The sequence below is a fragment of the Aquarana catesbeiana genome, linkage group LG01 (assembly GCF_042186555.1).
Source record: "Aquarana catesbeiana isolate 2022-GZ linkage group LG01, ASM4218655v1, whole genome shotgun sequence".
Taxonomy (NCBI): domain Eukaryota; kingdom Metazoa; phylum Chordata; class Amphibia; order Anura; family Ranidae; genus Aquarana; species Aquarana catesbeiana.
The window spans coordinates 87,042,449-87,062,775 of NC_133324.1; the positions used below are offsets into that span (position 1 = coordinate 87,042,449).

The 20,327-nt window shown below is 42.3% G+C and overlaps 2 protein-coding genes across 2 annotated transcripts in view; one reads left to right on the forward strand and one right to left on the reverse strand.

Moving 5' to 3' along the window:
- Positions 1–20,327, forward strand: part of WDR70 (WD repeat domain 70) — a 455,634-nt gene that overhangs the window by 281,892 nt on the left and 153,415 nt on the right. The window contains exon 11 of the mRNA XM_073621458.1: positions 128–227. Coding sequence (XP_073477559.1) covers positions 128–227 — 100 coding nt within the window. The remainder of the gene's footprint in view (positions 1–127; positions 228–20,327) is intronic.
- Positions 5,194–6,170, reverse strand: LOC141147180 (succinate dehydrogenase [ubiquinone] cytochrome b small subunit B, mitochondrial-like). Its single transcript, XM_073634708.1, has one exon. The coding sequence runs from the start codon at positions 6,159–6,161 to the stop codon at positions 5,703–5,705; it is 459 nt and encodes a 152-aa protein (XP_073490809.1). The 5' UTR covers positions 6,162–6,170; the 3' UTR covers positions 5,194–5,702.

Consider the following 20,327-nt stretch of genomic DNA (forward strand, 5'->3'; position numbering starts at 1 on the left):
AAAACTATTTCATCTATGCCCAGCTTAAAGCACATCTCATCATAACATTGATCAACTAAGGACATGTTTAAGCATCCAATATATGTTTTAGTATTATTTATCTATATTTTGTTTTATTTATTTTTAGGTTCACACAAAATTTCACTGCAAACAGGCTCACACACCAAGTACAGATACTTCCTGTATTGCTTTCTCCTATGGCGGCAACATCATTGCTACACGAGGAGGTAGGTACTAAAAGTCTCATGGTGAAGAAGAGATTCTGAACAAAAGCATCATTGAGATATGCCGGAAAGAGGAAAAAATATTTACAATTAGGATATTGTTCATATAGTTGTTCGTAGAAAAGGTATACAGTCGAGCCAGGCTTTTTCAACCAGGGTGCCATCTGGGTTCGTCAGGGGTGCCAAAACACATGAGGCATCACGGAAGTGGGCTTTCTTTTATGGTGCTGCACATGTTATAGGGCTGGATAAGGGATAATTTAAAAAAATCAGGATATATCCATTAACCTCCAAACAAAGGCCCCATTTGTCCTGAATATTAAAAGCAAGTTATAATTTACCTGGGGATGCGTCTAGATTTTGCATACTTAAAGGTATTTGGGACTGTAAAAAAGTTTGGGAAGCGCATGCCTAGGCATTGGATACATGCTTATATTACGGTGTAGTTCATCTGCATGTGCATATTTTAGATGACTTGCTTTTTCCTCTTTCTTTCTCACCTCAATGTTTTGCGTACTATGGCCCCTAACTGTTTAGTAGGGAAAGGAAGTCCTAAAAGTCGCACATGACAGTGAAACTTTGTAAGGAGGTGTATGACAGCTTCAGCCCAGGCTCCAATCAGGCCACGCCCCTCCCCAAAGCATTTTAATCTGCTTCCACGGCTTTATCATGGGCATCCTTATGATTAAGCTCCAGGGGTGGAGTTCAACATGTTGGAGGAGTGGCCTAGTTGCAGACCAGGCTGAGGTTTTCCTACACCTCGTTACATGCTGTGATGTGTGACTTTTAGGACTTCCTTTCCCTACTGGATGTCTTGAGCTGGGGCGAGCTCTATCCTTGTCGGCACTCCTAGCGGTCATGCAAGAGGTCCTGGTGGAGTCTTGAGCAGCACCTGTAATCTTTTTTGTGGGCCCTAACTGTTTAGCCCACACCTCCAGCCGTGGCCAAAAGTTTTGAGAATGACACAAATATTAATTTTCACAAAGTCTGCTGCTTCAGTGTTTTTAGATCTTTTTGTCAGTAGTTACTATGGTATACTGAAGTATAATTACAAGCATTTCATAAGTGTTCAAAGGCTTTTATTGACAATTATAATAAGTTTATGCAAAGAGTCAATATTTGCACTTTTGACCCTTCTTTTGCAAGACCTCTGCAATTCGCCCTGGCATGCAGTGAGTCAACTTCTGGCACACATCCTGACTCATGGCAGCCCATTCTTGCATAATCAGTGCTTGGAGTTTTTAAAGAATTTGTGTGTGGGGGGGGGGGGGTTCACCCGCCTCTTGAGGATTGACCACAAGTCCTCTGGGGAGTTTCCTGGCCATGGACCCAAAATTTCTGTTTTGTTTCCCATGCAACCTTATGGCAAGGTGCTCCATCATGCTGGAAAAGGCATTGTTTATCACCAAACTGCTCTTGGATGGTTGGGATTAGTTGCTCTCGGTGGATGTACTATTCTTTTTTCATGGCTGTGTTCTTAGGCAAAATTGTGAGTGAGAAGCAACCCCACACATGAATTGTCTCAGGATGCTTTACTGTTGGCATGACACAGGACTGATGGTAACACTCACCTTTTCTTCTCCAGATAATTTTTTTTATCGGCTGCCCCAAACAATCGGAACGGGGAATTAATCAGAGAAAATTACTTTACCCCAGTCCTCAGCAGTCCAATCCCTGTTCCTTTTGCAGAATATCAGTTTGTCCCTGATGTTTTTCCTGGAGAGAAGTGGCTTCTTTGCTGCCCTTCTTGACACCAGGCCATCCTCTAAAAGTATTTGCCCCACTGTAGGAGATGGTCCTGACACTTGCTGGACTTTCTTGGGTGTCCTGAAGCCTTCTTCACAAATGCAGTGGAAGTGTTTTTTATGGGATTAAGTTCATTTTCATGGCAAAGAGCGACTTTGCAATTAATTGCGATTCATCTGATCACGCTTTATAACATTCTGGAGTAAATGAAAATTACTATCATAAAAACTGAGGCAGCAGACTTTGTGAAAATGTATATTTGTGTAATTCTCAAAATGTTATGCCATGGCTGTACATTGATGTATACTAGAACTAGGCTCCTCTCACACTTCCGGTTGTGTCTACCGCCCCCCTGAAAAAGGTCCACAGTGGATCGCGGGAGGTTGGTTGTTTTTTTTCTTGCAGCACCATGATGCAAAGCTTTATTGCTGAACGCTACTGGGTGCCTTTCAAACTTGGCATGTCATTTTAAATTGCAGCACCATGATGCGACGTGTCACAGCCATGGCAATGTGTACCCATCCTAATGGCACCATGTCTACTTATAGCTGAGCGGTCAGGGGAAGGCCGTAAAAAGGCAGCTCAACTGTCTGTTTTTATCGATCCCTTGCCGAAAGTGTGAAAGAAGACTTAGGCTGCAGGGGTGAAAGTAGCTAGAAGCTCTTGTTTTTGCCCCCTCTCAAATGATCTTATCAAAGGTGTTGCGTTCTTACAGCTGAATTCCTAAATTATATTTTATCACTAAGGCTTTATGTACACGGGCCATTTTTACAACCTCTTCAGAACGATTTAACTTGACAGATGGTAACCCACGTTTAAAACGTCCGTTTTGCAGCGTTTGCGTTTTAGAATCGTTTTTTTTCAAAATAGCCCAAAATAAAGTCGCCTGTAAACGAAACGCGAGTTACCGCGTTTAGAAGCGTTTGTCGCTTGAAATGCCTCTAATCTCAGCGTCTGAACTCCTCCTTTTTTTTGCTTTCCAAAAAATGCTTCTAAACTCAGCTGCCTAGAAATGACTATAAATGACCCTGTGTACATATACTGATAAGATAACATAGAGGAGAGTTCAGGAGCAGTTGAAAAAAATGCCCAACTGCTGCTAAACGTCCGTTCAGCAGCAGCAGTGTACATGAGGCCTAAAAAAACATGACAGCTTGGCAGATTCTAGAAAAAATCTCTCACTGGAAATTCCTGGAAACAAGCAGGTAAGTAAAGCCATAGTTGCTCATGTGTCTGCTAAGGGGGTTAGAAGCAGAAGGGGCCCATCGCTATCTAATCGGGGAACAATAACTACTGACCTATAAATTTAGATAATATTAATATGTACAGCAGGGGTGTCAAAACTTTTTTCAAAGAGGGCCAGATTCGATGAAGAGAACATGCCTGAGGGCCAACCATTTTGCCTGACATTCTTTGAACCATTAAAATTTGGTTTAAGTGTGTTAGTTCGAGCACTAATTCACTACCCAACAAGAATTCTCTTGCCTTTGTGGCTTTGTGTGCGTGAAGAGATGAGCATGGGCATGTTATTTGGATACACCGTATTTATTGGCGTATAACACGTACCTTCACTTTAAGAGGGAAGTTTCAGGAAAAAAAACGTAAATTTTAAATAAAGAACTGTGAAGCAAAATAAGGGTCAGTGCCCATCTGCAGCCTCACAAGTGCCATGAATGCAGCACCACCATTGCCATGAATGCAGCACCACCATTGCCATGAATGCAGCCCCACTATTGCCATCAGTGCAGCACCCACCATTGCCAGGAGTGCAGCACCCACCATTGCCAGGAATGCAGCACACAGTATTGCCAGGAATGCAGATTCACCATTGCCATCAGTGCAGCCTGAAGGATTGCCCATCCATCTGCAGCCTCAGAGGGGACAGGGAGGGGGCAGGACGAGCACCAAAAGATTACATACAGGAGAAACTCTCTCTTTAATAGAAAGTCCTGCCTCCCTTGATGGACAGAACAGTTGTTCAATGGCAGCGCCTGAGACGGGACTTCCTATTACAGAGGCTGCCGTGTAAACAGGAAATACTCCTTTGTGTACGGCTCTCGTCCTGCCTCCTCCCTGTCTACTCCAAGGCAGGCGGCAACGGGCCATTCAAAACCGGAACGCGGGCCGCGATTGGCCCACGGGCCAGTTTTTGGACATGCCTGATGTACAGTATATCAGGGTGGTCAAATTAAATGGAAGTCAGGAGTCAGTCTTTCAAATCCAGGAGCCAGATCCATTGACAACAAAATGTTAGGCAACAGCTGTAATTTTTAAGGAGTATTGTCTTTTTACAAGCTCGATCAGCACCGCAGGTTAGGCTGCAATGCTAATCAGTGTGTTCTGATTGTGTGGGGAAGTCTCCCCACTGTTGGAATACAATGACACAGCGGGGATGATGCCCCCATCTAAAGTATGGACTATTTAACTGGCTTCTGGGATTTGTCCAGCCCTGATGTATATAGTTTGGAAACCAGTATACAAATTGCTAAGCTGTTGTAATTTGGTATCTGTAGATTCATTTCTTTTGAGTTGAAGATTAAAGAAGTAGGGGGACCTTGAATATTTTCTACAATAGGGCCCTTATTACATATAGTTACCATATGTCCCTACCTTGCAGATGCAAGGCCTTTTAGATTGTAGATGGCAAAAGTATTTGGGCTTGAAAATAGCCTTACAAACCTGAAAGAAAATAGTTGTAAATAAAGCTAACTTTCCAAATACATTGGTGAATTTAATGATAATTGGTGAAATGAAATGTGACAAATCTGATTATTTCATTGGTTTCCTTCATGGAATTAAGTCAGCAGTTGAAATCTTTTGGCAGTTCTGGGATTTTTTTCAATTTGCTCTGCTTTTTTAAGACAAACTATGTTGTTGCCTTTAGTTCTCTTTGCTACTTTGTCAAAATGAAGTTGTAGTTAAGAAAAATGTAAGTATCAGATAACTCCAGTCATCTAACAATCCTCACTTATGCTTTCCCCAGGACGCCTGTGATAAGAGCTAGTCAACCATGATGTAGCTCTAACACAATCTATTTTTCATCCGATAAATGTAGAAAATTAGCTGGGATTGTATGGCTGTCAGACACTGCTGATTAGAGGATTTGTAGGACTACCCTACAGAGCATCTTTTTTTTTTTTTGCCAGTATTTATTATACTTTATTTCAAGCATTAAACCAAACATATTCATTTCCGAGCTCTATTGAGAATTGCGCAGGCACTCTTCATTAAATAGTGTGTAAGTTTATTTAATGCATTAAAAAGAGAAACTTATTAAAACTAGCAATGAGGCTGAAGGATGTACAGATGCCCTTTCCACCCGGAAGACAGGATAGTATAGAAAGTGTGTTGATCAATCTGGCAAACCAATATATTGACAAAGAAATTGTAATTGGGACAATAACATATAGTGCAATTTCTGGCAGTAAAAGGAAACCGGCACTGCAACTGGATGCAGACCATGTTTGGAATATCAATCTCCTAATACAGAAAATGGTCAGATCCCCCAATTTAATAGTTTCTGGATAAGGTTGTGCGGCTGTATCTGGAAGAGGGGGGCACATTAAAGTAAAAAAATTAAATAGACTGTATATAATGTACTGCGGCCATAATTGGCTGCAAACACAACCTCCATCATAGACAGGCCAATGTACATCAGCTACTGGCACTGTCTGGTGCCTTGTTCCTCAGAGGTATAAAACAGTTGTTGCAATACATTCATTTGCCTTCAAATCACAGACTCCAAAGCATAGCGACTGCTTTGCAGATGCCAACGTCATGATAATTGAAATAACACAAGCCAGCAAATGTCAGGGACGAGAGAGCCAGAAGTCCAGTATTGGCCAGCTTGATCTTTGTATCTCCATGAACATAGTCAGTCACTACTTGTCCAAGACCCCAATGGCCATGCAGAGTGACGGCAGCAGCCAGCGAGTAGTCCATGGCAGCTCCTGGATACGTGTAAGCGGCAGGGAGGAGACCCAGGAGGGCCACACTCAGCACTCTCTCCCCTGTCCAATGGAGGGAGGCGCCTTTGGATCCCGCCGCTTGTCTATTGGATGAAACATGGATTAGTGAACCTTGAAATGAAGGACGATCTTGCGGTAAAACTGCCGCTGGTCTGATCAGGAAAGAATTCCCAAAAGCTCTGCCTCCCCTGCACAGCGAGCCCAACTTCAGCAGAGCTGCCATCTTGCCCAACACCACAGAGCATCTTTAACCCACTGTGATCTGTGTACCTTCCAGTCAGACTGTATTTATTTCATTTAGAGTAGGCTTTTCCTTCTAAAAATTCTAATTGACTGGCTAGTATGCCAACTTGCTGACTTACTTTCTTGGTAACTGCATAAACATGCATACTTGGCTTGCTTTTACTTGGCTGTGCGGACGTGGGTGTTGGACAAATGAAGAGACGTCTCTCTGTTCTGGATGAATACTGGGCCATTGACTTGAACTGTTGAAGCCAAAGGTTCAGCACCACAGCCTGGCACCTAGCATTTTTATCATAAAAAGGCTTCCTTGTCAGCTTGAATGTTTCTTTTTGGAAAGCTTTCATTTGATTATACTTTTTTTTTCTTAGTGCCAGGAAATTCTGCAAAAACTCTTGCTTTTTGCTGTGCTGTAGAACCTCTAGGGGTCAGTGGGCAGTACAACTTCAGGGCATTTTGAGTGTCTAGATCAGTGGTCACCAGATTCCGCTCTTTGCTTGCCATTTATTTGGACTGCTGTGCACTGATCCTTCCACTGATATGAGGCACTATTCCTCCCACTGACACCAACAAAGAGGCACCATTCCTTTCAGGGACACCAACAATGAAGCACAATTCCCATTGTGTAACCCACTGAGCACAAAGGGTGTGATCCTTAATGGTGGAGGATTGAAGCTTACAACTGGCCCTTTCAAGGAAATCTTTGTACTGACTTTAGCAGCAGTGTTTTAGCACCAGGGGTGAAGAACAATGGACCTTGTGAACTATTGAGGAGTCCTGCTGCACTTAGTGCAATATATTATTAATGAATCACAACTCCTTCAACTGACACGAACAATGGGGCACTATTCCTAGAACTGATACCAGCGATGAGGCACCATTCCTTCTACTGATACCAACAATGGGACGCTATCCCTCTCACTGACACCACCAATAAGGCACTATTCCTCCAACTGACAACAACAGTGAGGCATTATTCCATATAAAGGAAAAAATGTCCACGCTAATCAATATAGCAATCTTGAAATAAAATGAATGTTATGTGTACAAATTATTCCACCTGCTGACACGAACGATGGTGCACTATTGGTCTCACTAATACCAACGATGGGGCACTATGCCTTCAAGTGACACCAACAGTGGGGCACCATTCCTCCCACTGACCACCAAACCTGAGAGACTGTCTACTCCCACGGATGCTAGGGCAGTTTCTACTCTCACAGTCTGGCCCCCCTAAAATCTGAAGGACAATAAACTGGCTATTTGTTTAAAAAGTTTAGAAACCCCATGTCTAGATTTCTGCAATCCTAGAGATGTCGAACAGTGTGGTAACCCAACTAGTTCTCTAATCCTCCTCTAGTAGTCCTGTGCACAGTTCTCCTAAACGCCCACTCCCCTTTCACCACTGCAGCATATTTACAAGGACTAGTCTTCAGTATTGCTTATACAGTGCCTTGAAAAAGTATTCATACCCCTGGACATTTTCCACATTTTGTCATGTTACCAAAAATGTAAATGTATTTTCTTGGGATTTTATGTGATAGACCAACACAAAGTGGCACATAATTTTGAAGTGGAAGGAAAATGATTAAGGGTTTTTCAAATTTTTTACAAATAAATATGTGAAAACTGTGGCGTGCAATACTTTGTAGAACCAATACTTTGTAGAACCACCTTTTGCTGCAATTACAGTTGCAAGTCTTTTTTGGGGATGTCTCTACCAGCTTTGCACATCTAGAGAGTGACATTTTTGCTCATTCTTCTTTGCAAAATCGCTCAAGCTCTGTCAGATTGGATGGTGAGCATCTGTGAACAGAAATTTTCAAGTCTTGCCACAGATTCTAAATTGGATTTAGGTTGGGACTTTGACTGGGTCATTCTAACACATGAATATGCTTTGATCTAAACAATTCCATTGTAGCTGTGGCTTTTTAGGGTCCTTGTCCTGCTGGAAGGTGAACCTCCACCCCGTCTCAAGTCTTTTGCAGACTCTAACAGGTTTCTTCTAAGATTGCCCTGTATTTGGCTCCATCCATCTTCCCATCAACTCTGAATAGTTTCCCTGTCCCTGCTGAATAAAAGCATCCCACAACATGATTCTGGCACCACCATGTTTCACAGTGGGGATGGTGTGTTCAGGGTGATGTGCAGTGTTAGTTTTCCACCACACATAGCGTTTTAATTTTAAGCCAAAAAGTTCAATTTTGGTCTCATCTGACCAGAGCACCTTCTTCCACATGTTTGCTGTGTACCCCACATGGCTTCTCGCAAACTGTAAACAGGACTTCTTATGGCTTTCTTTCAACAATCCCTTTCTTCTTGCCCCTCTTCCATAAAGGGCAGATTTGTGGAGTGCACGACTAATAGTTTTCCTGTGGACAGATTTTCCTACCTGAGCTGTGGATCTCTGCAGCTCCTCCAGAGTTACCATGAGCCTATTGGCTGATTCTCGGATTAATGCTCTCCTTGCCCGGCCTGTCAGTTTAGGTGGACGGCCATGTCTTGGTAGGTTTGCAGTTTTGCCATACTGTTTCTATTCTTGGATGGTGGATTGAACAGTGCTCTGTGAGATGTTCAAAGCTTGGGATATTTTTTTTATAACCTATCCCTGCTTTAAACTTCTCCACAACTTTATCCCTGACCTGTCTGGTGTGTTCCTTGGTCTTCATGATGCTTTTTTGTTAACCAAGGTTCTCTAACAAACCTCTTGTGGCTTCACAGAACAGTTGTATTTGTACTGAGATTAAATTACACACAGGTGGAATCTATTTGCTAATTATGTGACTTCTGAAGGGAATTCGATACCCCTAACTAAAATCTAGTGGAACCAAGTAAAGGGGGCTGAATACAAATGCATGCCACACTTTTGGGATATTTATTTGTAAAAAAAAAATTGAAACCATTTATCATTTTCCTTCCACTTCACAATTATGTGCCACTTTGTGTTGGTCCATCACATAAAATTCCAATAAAATACATTTACGTTTTTGGTTGTAACATGACAAAATGTGGAAAATTTCAAGGGGTATGAATACTTTTAAGGCACTGTAGGCTTTTCCCAGCTGATATTTGCCCCATTTACTGACTTACGATGAATTGTTTTGCACTGTGTCTCTGTGTGGAGGAGGCTAAGTTGGTAGAGGCAGGACTTTGCTCGCCCTATTTAACTCAATTGGTGAGTTTTTAACAAGCTGTGTCACTTGTCAAACTCTGCAGTCTTATGCCCCGTACACACGGTCGGACTTTGTTCGGACATTCCAACAACAAAATCCATGGATTTTTTCCTACGGATGTTGGCTCAAACTTGTCTTGCATACACACGGTCACACAAAGTTGTCGGAAAATCCGATCGTTCTAAACGCGGTGACGTAAAACACGTACGTCGGGACTATAAACGGGGCAGTGGCCAATAGCTTTTATCTCTTTATTTATTCTGAGCATGCGTGGCACCTTGTGCGTCGGATTTGTGTACACACGATTGGAATTTCCGACAACGGATTTTGTTGTCGGAAAATTTTATATCCTGCACTCAAACTTTGTGTGTCGGAAATTCCGATGGAAAATGTGTGATGGAGCCTACACACGGTCGGAATTTCCGACAACAAGGTCCTATCACACATTTTCCGTCGGAAAATCCGACCGTGTGTACAGGGCATAAGCCAAAATGCTGTGGCTGCGGCATGGGAACAGCCCCGTCTGGCTATTAGTTTACAGTTCGGTGGGTAAACCGCAGCTCAGCCGCCCATTTTTTCTACCCTTTGACCGACCTAGTTCATGAGCAATTGTACATATTTTTCTTAGCGCCAGGTGTTTGTTTTCTATATGCTTACATACCTTTCCAGGTCCACATTCTGATGTGGCCCCTTGGGAAAATTAATTGCCCACCCCTGATGTTAAGTAACACTTTCAGATATTTATTAAAGTGATTGTAAAGGTAGAAGGTTTTTTTATCTTAATGCATTCTATGCATTAGCTCCCTACCTTAATACATTCTATGCATTAGCATTAGCTATGCATAGTGTGCAGCAGCTCCCCCTCAGCCCCTCTAATACTTACCTGAGCCCCATCTTTGTCCAGCGATGTTATATGATTGTCTCGGCTGCCCGGGACTCCCCTCCTCATTGGCTGAGGCAGCAGGGTGGCACCATTGGCTCCCACTGCTGTCAATCAAAGTCAGTTAGCCAATAAGGAGAGAGAGGGGGCTGGGCCACGGCTTTGTGTCTGAATGGACACAGGGAGCTGAGGCTCGGGTGCCCCCACAGCAAGCTGCTTGCTGTGGGGGCACTCAACAGGAAGGAGGGGCCAGGAGAGCCAAAGAGGGACCCGAGAAGAGGAGGATCTGGGTTGCTCTGTTCAAAACCACTGAACAGAGCAGGGTAAGTATAACATGTTTGTTATTTTTAACTAAAAAAAAACAAGACTTTAGTATCACTTTAAACCACACAGAAGAAATCACAGTATTGACCCTGACAATGCCTTCATCTGCTTTTGTTCCCAGAAGAATAAAATGATCTTTGTTCAGGCAATATCTAGGTTTAGCATCTACTTCCGGGACTGAGATACCAGCTCAGAGATGGCACAAGCATGTAAATCCTGGGCTCTGTGCTGTTTTTGGCTGTGTTTTTAAATGTCTAAGGGGTCAATTCACTAACGTTTACCGCATGCGATAAGAGTATCTTGTTACTCATTTGCACAAATTATCCCATGAGGTAAACTAAGTCCAATTCACAAAAAAAATAACGATTATGCTGTATTTACCAAAAATGTGGCAGTTAATACCGCATAAAAAGCTCTTATAGGAGAAGAACGGCCAAAGCTCGTTTGGCTGTACTTCTCCTATGGATCACAGGAGTATTTTTCGTTCTGCACTCCTGTGCCCCGTTTTCAGCAGAGAGCAGACCACTTCTGTCTTTCATGAACCCATGCTGTCTGTTGCTTAAAATATTTTTTTCCAGCAAGAACTCGTCTATGTGGTCTTTTATTAAACGCTCCAGTATCTTCCCGGCTATAGAAGTTAAACTAACAGGTCTATAGTTACTTAGTAAAGATTTTGATCCCTTTTTAAATATAGGCACCACGTTCGCCCTGCGCCAATCCAGTGGTACTGTTCCTGTCATTAATGAGTCCCTAAAAATTAGATACAATGGCGTTATAATTACAGAGCTCAATTCTTTTAGGATCTGTGGGTGGATGCCATCAGGTCCAGGTGCTTTATCCACCTTTATTCTGTCTAAATATTTCTGGACCATATCACTTTTGAGCCATTGTGGATCATTTGGGGCTGTGTCACTACCACCCCCATTATGGACTTGAGCTCCCCCATGCTCCTTTGTATACACAGAGCTGAAGAAAGTATTTGATAAATTTGCCTTCTCTTTGTCCCGAGTCACCCACTCTAGATTATTTTGTAAAGGGCCTACATGCTCAGACCTGACCTTTTTACTATTAGACCCCTTTCACACTGTAGCGTTAAAAATAGCGCCTGCAAAGCAGCCAGAAACAGCAGCTCCATTCACACTGGACGGTGCGCTGGCAGGGCTTCAGAAAAAGTCCTGCCATCAGCTTCTTTGGAGCGCATTAGGAGTGGTGAACTCACCGCTCCTAAAGCGCCCCTGCCCATTGAAAATAATGGGACTGCGCTGCTATACCGCTGCAGCGGCGCTTTGCCGGCGGATTTAACCCCTTTTCCGCCACTAGCGGGGCGGTTTTGACCCCCGCTAGTGGCCAAAAAGGAGTTAAATCTTCCGGTAAAGCGGCGCTGCTTTACCGCTGACGCTCGGGGCGGCTCAGTGTGAAAGGGGTCTTAATATATTTGAAGATTTTTTGGGGGTTTGTCCTACTACCTTTTGCAATCTGACGTTTGTTTTGAGTTTTTGCGTCCTTGATTTCCTTTTTACATATTCTGTTATATTCTTTGTAACATTTAAACGACACTAGTGTTCCTTCATTTTTATATTTTTTAAAAGCTCTTTTTTTTTATTGTTTATAGCTTTTTTAACTTTGGCCGTGAGCCCCATAGATTTTATTTTTAACCTTTTAACCACTTAAGGACCAGCCTCGTTTTGGATTTTAGGTGTTTACATGTTTAAAACAGGTTTTTTTGCTAGAAAATTACTTAGAACCCCCAAACATTATATATTGTTTTTTTTCTAACACCCTAGAGAATAAAATGGCGGTCATTGAAATACTTTTTTTTGCACCTTATTTGCGCAGCGGTCTTATAAGCGCACTTTTTTTGGAAAAAATTCACTTTTTTGAATAAAAAATAAGACAACAGTAAAGTTAGGCCAATTTTTTTTTATATTGTGAAATATAATGTTGCGCCAAGTAAATTCATACCCAACATGTCACGCTTCAAAATTGCGCCCGCTCTTGGAATGGCGTCAAACTTTTACCCTTAAAAATCTCCATAGGCGACGTTTAAAAAAAATTCTACAGGTTGCATGTTTTGCGCTACAGAGGAGGTCTAGGGCTGGAATTATTGCTCTCGCTCTACCGGTAGTGGCGATACCTCACATGTGTGGTTTGACCACCGTTTTCATATGCAGGAACTACTCGCGTATGCGCTCGCTTCTGCGCACGAGCTCGTCGGGACGGGAGGGTTTAAAAAATTTTTTTTATTTATTTTTATTATTTATTTTACAATATTTTATTTATTTTTACACTGTTAAAAAAAAAAATGGTGTCACTTTTATTCCTATTACAAGGAATGTAAACATCCCTTGTAATAGAAAAAAGCATGACAGGTCCTCTTAAATATGAGATCTGGGGTCAAAAAGTCCTCAGATCTCATATTTGGACTAAAATGCAAAAAAAAAAAAAAAGTCGTTTGAAAAAATGACGTAAAAAAAATATGCCTTTAAAAAAGTGGGCGGAGCTGACGTAATGACGTCGCTTCAGCTGTCCAAGATGGGTGGCGGCCATCTTAGCCTCACTCATCACCATACCCAGGCACATAAAGGTCCCGATCGCCTCCGCTGCTACCGACGGCTCCGGTAAGCGGCGGAGGGCGCGAGAGAGCGGCGGGAGGGGGGTGGCACCTCTCCCACCGCCGATAACGGTGACCTTTGCGGCAAACCCGCCGCAGAGACCACCATTATCGTACACAGAACCGGCTCCTGTAAAGATGGATACCTCGGTTGTGGCAGCAGCTGCTGCCGTTACCGAGATATCCATCTTCAAAGTGCCGACGTATATGTACAGGAGCCGGTTGGTTAAGTGGTTAAACTTATTGCCCATGGGAATATACTTTGCAGTGCGTTCACAAACAGTCACTTTGAAGAATTCCCATTGATGTCAATATTCCCTCCCAGTCCAAGTCCTGGTATGGATTTTAAGGGAAACCCCACGCCAAAATGTAAAAAGATAAAACGGCGTGGGGTCTCCCTCAAAATCCATACCAGACCCTTATTCAGGCATGCAGCCTCATCCCCACAACCATGCCTGGTGGCTGTTGGGGTCTCCGAGCAGGGGGCTAATCTGAATCTGGAAGCCCCCTTTAAGAAGGGGGCCCCCAGATCCTACCCCCCCCCCCCCCATGTGAATGAGTTTCGGGTACATCGTACCCCTACCCATTCACCAAAAAAGTGTCACAAGGTAATAAAAACACACAGACCATTTTTGACAAATCTTTTAATAAAAATATCAAAAAAGTGTCCCTCGATGTGAATTCACTGTCAATCACGCTGCCCGCCGAACCTGAAAAGAAAGAAGAAAAAAAAAGTCGCTCCCGCCGTTCGTGAAGGCTCGTTGCCTACTGCAGGCTCCGCCATCTGAAATTTCTTATATAGGTAAGGGGTGGTGCCACCTGGTGGACCCGCCCTCTTGTGATGTCACGGACCGGTGCATGCTGGTTCGGTGCCTGGTTTTACCGCATAAGATTAGCTGTTAACTCTTAGTGAATTGACCCATAAGGCTCTAATCACACCTGATTGTGGGCAGAATCGCAGTGATTTTGCGTTTGCGATGTCATTACTTCTTAACGGCACCTCAATCACGCTTCAGTTTTGCCGCAATTGCTGCATGATAAATCGCGCTGCAATCGCAACACGCTGTTCTTGTCTCAAAAAAAGGAACATGAGCTTTTGGGTGACAGTGTCGCACATTGCCATTTACCCCGCAATTGCTGCAAAATCACGGCACAATTGGGATGTCCTGCATTTTGCAGCAATTTTAAAATTGCGGGCATAATCATGGCGATTCCGCCAGCGATCAGGTGTGTATGGAGCCTAACACAGATCAGCCCTTCGCTGCAGCCACTCCACTGGTCGTTACAATGTTGCAGTCTGATAGTTAGAGGGGGGGGGAGACTGAGGAAATGCTTTAACATGTCTCATCTCAGCCTAGCCAGAGTCACTTGACTGAAGCTTTAAGGCTCATGCACACTGCAGTTCAAAAAAAAAAAGCTGCTTTTAGAGGCATTTGAGCTTTTATTTCTCTGCCTAAATGCTCGAAGTAGCTTGTGCTTTTTTTGTGCTCTTTTGCAAGTTTTTATTGAGCTTCTCTGAGCTTACTTGAGCTTTTTGGAGCATAAGCATTTTTTTGACAAACCCTCCCCTCAGCTCATTGTTCCCTTTTTTTTGTGTGCGTTTTTGCACTTTTTTTTAGCTTTTTTCACATACTTTTGGGCACTTGGAGGGTCTTTTCTGCTCAAAAGCACCTCTCAAATGCTTAAGTTTGGTGGGGTTTTTATTCTGCCTCTAGGAGCATATGCCTGTAAACTCCTGAAAAAGCTATTGTGTGCATGGAAACATTGGCTAACATGGAGGGGAGTTTCCAGGCAGCAACAAAAAAAAAATGAGAGCTCAAAAAAGCTCAAAAGCCTGTAGGAGCCGCTTCTTTGAGATGCAGTGTGCATGAGCCCCTATAGTGATTAAGCATGCAGCTTTTTTGAAATTGATACTGTTCCTGTATATTGTGACATGTCAGAAATGTATGCCATATATGCAGACTTATTACTGAATGGTCCAGTTACCAAAGACTTGGTAACTGGGTTTTGTCTAGCCCTGACGGGGGTATACTGGTGTAGGAGCACTCGTGGTAACAGCATAATTATTACAAAGTGGGCTAGTTTGGGAAACAACATGGCATAACCAGTAGTTCTGCTTTACATCTGACAAATGAAAGAGACGTGAGTATTTTAATTCCCAGTAAAAAGTACTTCTGGGGGAACCATTTCCTCTGATTTCCTGTCGATGGAAACTGGGCTTTTGTGCCTGTTATTTAGGTTTAAAGCTCGCGTTTTTCAAACCCCTACAAAACCATTCTCTTGAGAGGATAAAGCGAGTTATTGGTGAGAAACCTGCAATATTTTATTCTTCTTTTTTTTTTTCATTAATGTGTTGTGACTGTAGTTTGATGACTCACTTGTACCCTATCCAGAAATGGAGCAGTAAGGTAGCGTAAATCCAACTTAGAGTAGTTAGCTGGAAGGGGACCAACTAACACAGATGTGTGCTGGGTTTTACAGTAACACACCTGCTCAATGTGTAGATTAAAATACGACACGATTTAACTCCTGCGACCGGTCTTCAGCTCACGAGACAGTGACACTGGGCACGCTTAGCTAGCCATTAAGGGTTAAATGTAAAGAGAAACCTGGTCCCTACAAAGAAATGCTCTTCTTTCCCAGTATGATAAATGCATTCTATGCTGTAATGTCAGTGACAGATTGTGCTTTTCTTTTTGGTTTAAATATAAGTGTGAAGAACAAAGTCTGGCTGTAGGACATGTGTAAATTTAATATCCTAGGTTTTATGTACTGCTTACTTCCATACATGGAGATATTAGACTGGGAAGAAATATGGAAACCACCAAGGCATTGTAGGTTTGTTACATTAGTGGACATCACGCAGTGCTGTGTTCTTGTGCAGCTCTTATGTCTCAATTGCTTCCAGGAACAACAGTCATGTAGGCCTCAAACAGCATAGTTATATTGTTGCATGGTGAAAAATAGGAAATTGGGAGGAAGGCCTCAATAAGAGACCCTCAGTTGGTAGACCATGTAGGTCTGGTACCTCATCCTAATCTACAATATACAAAATAATGGACACTAACAAACTAAATATAAGGACTATAACGGTACCCAATTTTTGTAAAAAGTATCAAAAAGTAATTTATTACATGATAAAAGTTGCACATGTGTACATATCAAAAAACATACAAAGCACACAAAAGCTGCACATAAAAAAATAGCCAAAACCATCTAGTACTCCTTGAATACAGATTCTTGGTGGCTCCCCTATAGTAGAGCAGAGTGAGTTGCTGTAAGTTCGTTGCAGTTTGCGTTTCGCAGGAGGTAACCCGCTTCTTCAGGAAAAGTGAACACTCACACTTAATATGTCAAAATAGAAACACAATGAATGGTCCTCCTGCAAATGGTCATAGTCACCCATAAAATGCCACAGGACAGCCTCCTCGTTTTCCAAGATAGTTGTTAGTTCCAATGTAATTGGAACTAAGTATCCATAATCTAATCGTATAGTGTGCACCTAGTGATATACAAGGTGTTATATTAGGTAGGTAAAGAGGTTCCCATCATGTGGTTCCTCAGATCAGCGTGGAGTGTGATATATTGTTGCATGGTGCTCTTAAAGCGGAGGTCCGCCCACCACTGCAAAAATTAAAAGCCAGCAGCTACACATACTGCAGCTGCTGACTTTTAATAATAGGACACTTGCCTGTCCTGGAGTCCAGTGATGTCGGCACCGCAGCTGATGTTTCCATCAGCTGTCAGGTGCTGCCGCCGCCATAGCCGTTAAAGGGTACCCGGTAGTGAAGCACTAGGTCCCTACTGCACATACACGAGGCACCTGCTGCGCTCTCCTACTGGCCCTGTGGCGGGGGAAGGAGGAGGGAGCTGAACGGTGACGTCAACGGCCACGGCCGAGACTCCCAGAAGTGGGGACAGGATATCTGTCAAACCTACCCTATCCCCCCTTCCCCCCCGAAAGGTTCCAAATGGGGGGGGGTAAGACACATGAGCTGAAGTTCCACTTTTGGGTGGCACTCCGCTTTGATGTAGACGTTTAAAAAAAATTAAATGACGTTTCGGGCAACTTGTTAAATAAAGAAATATTATTTTAGGTAAAAAAGACGTATACAGGCAGGTCCCCTAGTTACAAACATCTGACTTACAAACGACTCCTACTTACAAACGGAAGGAGACAACAGGAAGTGAGAGGAAATCTACCCCTAGGAAGGAAAATTCACTTCTGTAAGTTATTATGGGAAAAAGGTACCTCCACTAATGCTTAATCACCAAGGCTTGTTTCCAGGACAACCCAAACTTTTCAAAGTCCAATTGTCTTTGGGACAGAAAGTGAGTTGAAATCTTCAGGGTCACAGACAACAAAACGAACGTTACAGGGGTGTTAACCCTTCCCTATGCTATCCAAAAAGCTTAAAAATATTTTTTTTGGCTGGAGCTACACTTAGAAAATGTACCTGTTCCAACTTACAAACAAATTCAACTTAAGAACAAACCTACCGATTGTAACCCGGGGACGGCCTGTACATTCATGTGAAAAAGTAAGTATTATCCATGAAAATGGTTGACTTTTTCAACATATTCGAACAGGCAGCCTTTGAATCTTACTCCTATATAGAGTTGCGCTAAATCCCAGTAAAACAAATGTGAAAATAAATGTAAGTCAAAAATTATAAATCAAATAAAAAGTCCAAGTTTGGATGAAACAAAGTCCTTCAAATGGTATGCACACCATCCACCACCAAAAAAGTGTGTAATCCTTAGTTAACACCGCCACCTTAAAGAGTGCTTGCTTACCAGCTTGCAAGAACCTCCTATTACAGAAGGTCCGTATCGCTTGCGGCCTAAAACCCAGCCAGGGCCTCTATCCGTCCGGGGAAACTTTGTTGAAATAAAGAAATCCACCCTCAAGAAGATTTGATCACGGAAGATCCCCAAAAAAGATATAAACTCGCCATAGCCTAAAATCTTTAAACATTTTATTTATAGTAAAAAAGGTTGTACTTACAACAAAACACTTTAAAACTCGCATCAATGTTGTACAAGCCAGCCGGCTCTCTGTAGCAGCCCGCCCTTTTGGGATATACAAAACGCCTTTGGCTCTTCATTCAGATAATGTCTACAGATGAAGGTGATATACTTGAAGAAATGACCAGTAAAATGTTCATAGTGTATTAATTCTCACACTCTTATGCTGTGTACACACGATCGGACATTCCGACAACAAAATCCTGCATTTATTTCCGACGGATGTTGGCTCAAACTTGTCTTGCATACACACGGTCACACAAATGTTGGTGGAAATTCCGAACGTCAAGAACGCGGTGACGTACAACACGTACGACGAGCCGAGAAAAATGAAGTTCAATAGCCAGTGCGGCTCTTCTGCTTGATTCCGAGCATGCGTGGAATTTTGTGCGTTGGAATTGTGTACACACGATCGGAATTTCCGACAACGGATTTGGTTGTCAGAAAATTTGAGAACCAGCTCTTAAATTTTTGTTGTCGGATATTCCGAGCGATCGCGGGCACGAGAGGCAGAACAGGGACGTGTGTGTGTAAACACACAAATCCCTGCTCTGTGAGGAGAGGCAGATCGTGAGTTCCTACTAGCTAGGAACCACGCTCTGTCATTTCCTCCAGTCACTCCCACCCCCCTACAGTTAGAACACACACTAGGGAACACAGTTGATCGCCCCCTAGTGTTAACCCCTTCCCTGCCAGTGACATTTACACAGTAATCAGTGCATTTTTATAGCACTGATCGCTGTATAATTATCAATGGTCCCAAAAAATGTGTCAAAAGTGGCCGCCATAATGTTGCAGTCCTGATACAAATCGCTGATCACCACCATTACTAATAAAAAAGAAAATTTAAAAATAAAAATGCCATAAATCTTTCTCCTATTTTGTAGACGCTATAACTTTTGCGCAGACCAATCAATATACGCTTATTGCGATTTTTATTACCAAAAATATGTAGAAAATTTGCTTTTTTTAAAAAAAAATGGAGATATTTATTATAGCAAAAAGTACAAAATATTGTTTTTTTTCAAAATTGTTGCTCTTTTTTTGTTTATATCACAAAAAATAAAAACCGCAGAGATGATCAAATACCACCAAAAGAAAGCTCTATTTGTGGGGAAAAAAGGACGTCAATTTTGTTTGGGTACAGTGTCGCACGACCGCGCAATTGTCAGGTAAAGCGACAGAGTGCCGTATCGCAAAAAATGGCCTGATCATTGAGCAGCCAAATCTTCCAAGGCTGAAGTGGTTAATCACACACTAATCACACACTAACTGGACTGCATTTTAGGGGAAGAGCCTTAGCCCTATTGTGAAGCATGGTGATGGAAATGTTAAGGTTTGGGGTTGGTTTGCTGCTTTAGAGTCTGAACAGCTTGCAGTAATTTAGTCAGCTATGAATTCTGCATTTATCAAAGTGTGCTTGATCAGAATGTGAAACTCTTTGTCTGAAAGTTGAAGTTAAAGTGGCTGTAAACCCGATTCATGAAACTTGAAGGTTTACATCCACTTTAAACTGGAAATATATCTTAACACTTAAATAATGTTCTGAAGCACAGTAGAAAATCCACCAAGGAACGTCTCAAAAAGCAGAAATTAAGGGTTAGGGACTGACATAGTCAAAGCCCTGATTTAAATCCAATTGACATGTTATGGGTGCATTTGAAAGGGCTGTTCATACAAGAAAACCAGGTAAACATCTTGCAAGGACTAGAATTTTGAATGGAAGATTGCCAAAAATTCTACCAAGTCGATGTCAGAAACTGGTGGACAGTTATGCAAAACCGCTACAAGAAGTAATTTATGCCAGAAAGGGCATTACAAGCTTAGTGTCCTAAGTTGTACTTACTTTTCCCACAGTACACCACTACATCTATTGATGGTTTTTTTTCAGTAATGAATTAAAATGGCTAACTTCTCTTCTTCTGTGTGTTTTTAATCAAGTATATCTCCTTTATCATTAGGCAGTGTTTGAATGAAGATCCAATGTCTGTTCAAATATCTTTTAAAATAAAGCTCATAATAGCTAGGTGGAAATGGAACAAAGTTTGATTTTCACAATGTATCTCTGTTCACTAATATGGCTCCAATAGAGAAAGGCAGTTTACCTCTGCTATAACCATTCTCAACCTTCTT